The following is a 2,358-nucleotide window of genomic DNA, read 5'->3' on the forward strand; positions in this document are numbered from 1 at the left end:
AATTACCGTTAACTAAAATGCAGTGTCTTCCAAACCCAGGACTAGGAAAATCACAAAACTATTTTCATTGGCACATTGCTTTGTAATATATGTTATATATTTGAAACTTGTGTAATATGCCACAAATAAAAAAACTCTTAACTCATGATTTTTTTTCTACCTCTAACAAAAAACTCTTCTCATGGTTTTTTCCTTGCACTGAAGTGTTTTCTAGCACTTAAACCTTCTTTTACAATACACCCATGATTTTTATCAGGTACAATAGTATCCTCTTCCCTACGTAGTCGACAAAAGTGTTATTCATTAACAAAATGCACTGAAGTGATTTTTAGAAGATTTGCTGTTAGAATTAAGGACTTTTTCCCATTGAAATCACAATTGAGACCGAAATCATTTTGTTTTCCGGCTTTTGATATACAAATAATTGATAATTTCTTTAAAATTCTTAAAGTCAAAATTAGGCAGAGTAGACATGCACTGACCATACTCTAAAGTCTAAAATGTAATAAAAATAATGAAATGTTTAGACTATCTTAGGTTTAAAAGAATCACTGTATATGCCTAAGGCAAAAAGATAATGTTAGCCTGCGAAGGATAACCAAAGTTAGATATTAAAATGTGTAAAATATTAAAGAAAAAACATATGTAAACATTTCACAAACTCCAAATAATAGTCGTTGGATGCTTTTAGGTTATTTTCAATGCACCAGATTTATTTATCAATTCAAAAAAATCACTTATAAGTAGATACTTTAAAAATTTCTGGGGTAAACAAATCGATATATATTAGATGTGTAAGAACTAGAGCCAGGAGCAGACCGAGTCCCTACGTTATAAATAACACCTTTTTAATAAAAAAGGGTGTACTTTATCAGAAATCCAAGTAATACCGATTTATAAAAACAACAGAATGTTGGCCACGTTAGAGATAATGGCAGGAGGCATACGGGATTGAAGAATGTACAACAAAACATAACCATCTCAAAAAAAAAAAAATGCCTTATTCATCCCTCAAAGAACCCAAACAGAGGGAGAAATTACAACAGGTCCTCACAAACCCACAACAGTCCAGGCACCAGGAGGTGTTGCCTGATACCACTTCTTGCCTCTCCGTCGCCAGGCCTCTCTCCATATAGAAACCAGCGGGTGCAGGAGGCAGGTGCTCCATCCTCTCGGGCCTCCGGAGGCCTGCAGGCTGCTCAGCCTGCCAGGGCCCAATGCGCAGCGCCTCCGCGCAGCTCCCGGAAGTGCCGGGCCCAGCACAGCAGGCCGGTCCCGCGTGGCACAGCGAGCGGAGGTGGGAGGGGCCGTGAGCCGAGGAGGAGGGGCCGCGCGAGGCCCCGCCCCTCCCGGCCGCGGCCTCCGGCTACGGCCCGGGTTCGGCGGGCTCTGGGTCCGGGGCTGGCAGGCCGGGCTCGGGCTCGCGCGGAGACGCCTCCTCCTGGTCTGCGGGCGGGCGCGGCGCCCGCTGCTCCAGGTGCAGCTGCAGCAGCGCGCGGCGGTACATGGCCTCCAGCTTCTCGAGGCGGGCCCTCAGCGCCCGGGGGCTGCCCGGCTCCCGATCGGGGCTGCCGCCTCTCGCCGTCCGGTTCGCGCCGGCCTCCTCGGGGCCCGGGGTGGCCCTCGCCGCCTCCTCGGGCGCTCCGTCGCCGCCCTCGCCGGGGAGCCGCAAGGCCTGACGGAAGAGGCTGCGGTTTTCGCGCTTGAGCCGCCGGTTCTCCAGCCGCAGCCGGGCGTTCTCCTCGCGCAGCCGCGCGTTCTGCCGGTCCCGCTCGTCCCGCGCGCGGAGGGCCTCCAGGTGGCTCGCCGCCAGGTCGGCGAAGCGCTCCTCCAGCTGCGGCCGGGCGCCGTCCGCACGGCCTCGCCAGCCCACGCCGCCGCCGCCGCCGCCGCCGCGACCCCGGCCTGGGCGGCCCGGCCCGCCGCCGGCCCTGCCGCTGCCCCCCCCGCCGCCGCCGCGGCCCCCGCGCCTGCTGGCGCCACCACGCATGCGCCACATCGGTCCCGTCCCCGCCGCGCCGAGGGCCGAGGTCGCGCTCAGAGGCTCCGGCGACCTAGGCCGGCGGGGCGGCCGGGGCCACCGCGGAGGAGGCGAGGAGGCGAGGAGGCGGCTGCTGGCCGCGGGCCAAAGGAGGCCGGGAACTTGCCCGTCGAGGCGTGTCTTGTCTCCCGTGGTGGGGCTGCCCCGGGCCTGCGGTCGCCGGGCCGCTCGCACACAATGGCCCCGGGGAGCTGGGCCGCGCGGGAAGGCGCGCATCCAGCGGGGCCCTGCCGGGCGCTTCCTTCCGTGCAGGCCCGCGCTCTGCAGGAACCGCCGGCCTCGCCCAGCCCCGCCGCCGCGGCCGCGCTCACCTGGCC

General features: G+C 57.2%; 1 protein-coding gene across 1 annotated transcript; it reads right to left on the bottom strand.

Moving 5' to 3' along the window:
• Window positions 1-685: 685 nt before the first annotated feature.
• On the bottom strand, window positions 686-1,999 carry TUSC1 (tumor suppressor candidate 1). Its single transcript, XM_070400800.1, has one exon. The coding sequence runs from the start codon at window positions 1,997-1,999 to the stop codon at window positions 1,367-1,369; it is 633 nt and encodes a 210-aa protein (XP_070256901.1). The 3' UTR covers window positions 686-1,366.
• Between the last annotated feature and the right edge of the window lie 359 nt (window positions 2,000-2,358).

The sequence above is a fragment of the Myotis yumanensis genome, unplaced genomic scaffold (genome assembly GCF_028538775.1).
Source record: "Myotis yumanensis isolate MYYU_CA2020_CCGP unplaced genomic scaffold, mMyoYum1.0.hap1 SCAF_21, whole genome shotgun sequence".
NCBI lineage: Eukaryota > Metazoa > Chordata > Mammalia > Chiroptera > Vespertilionidae > Myotis > Myotis yumanensis.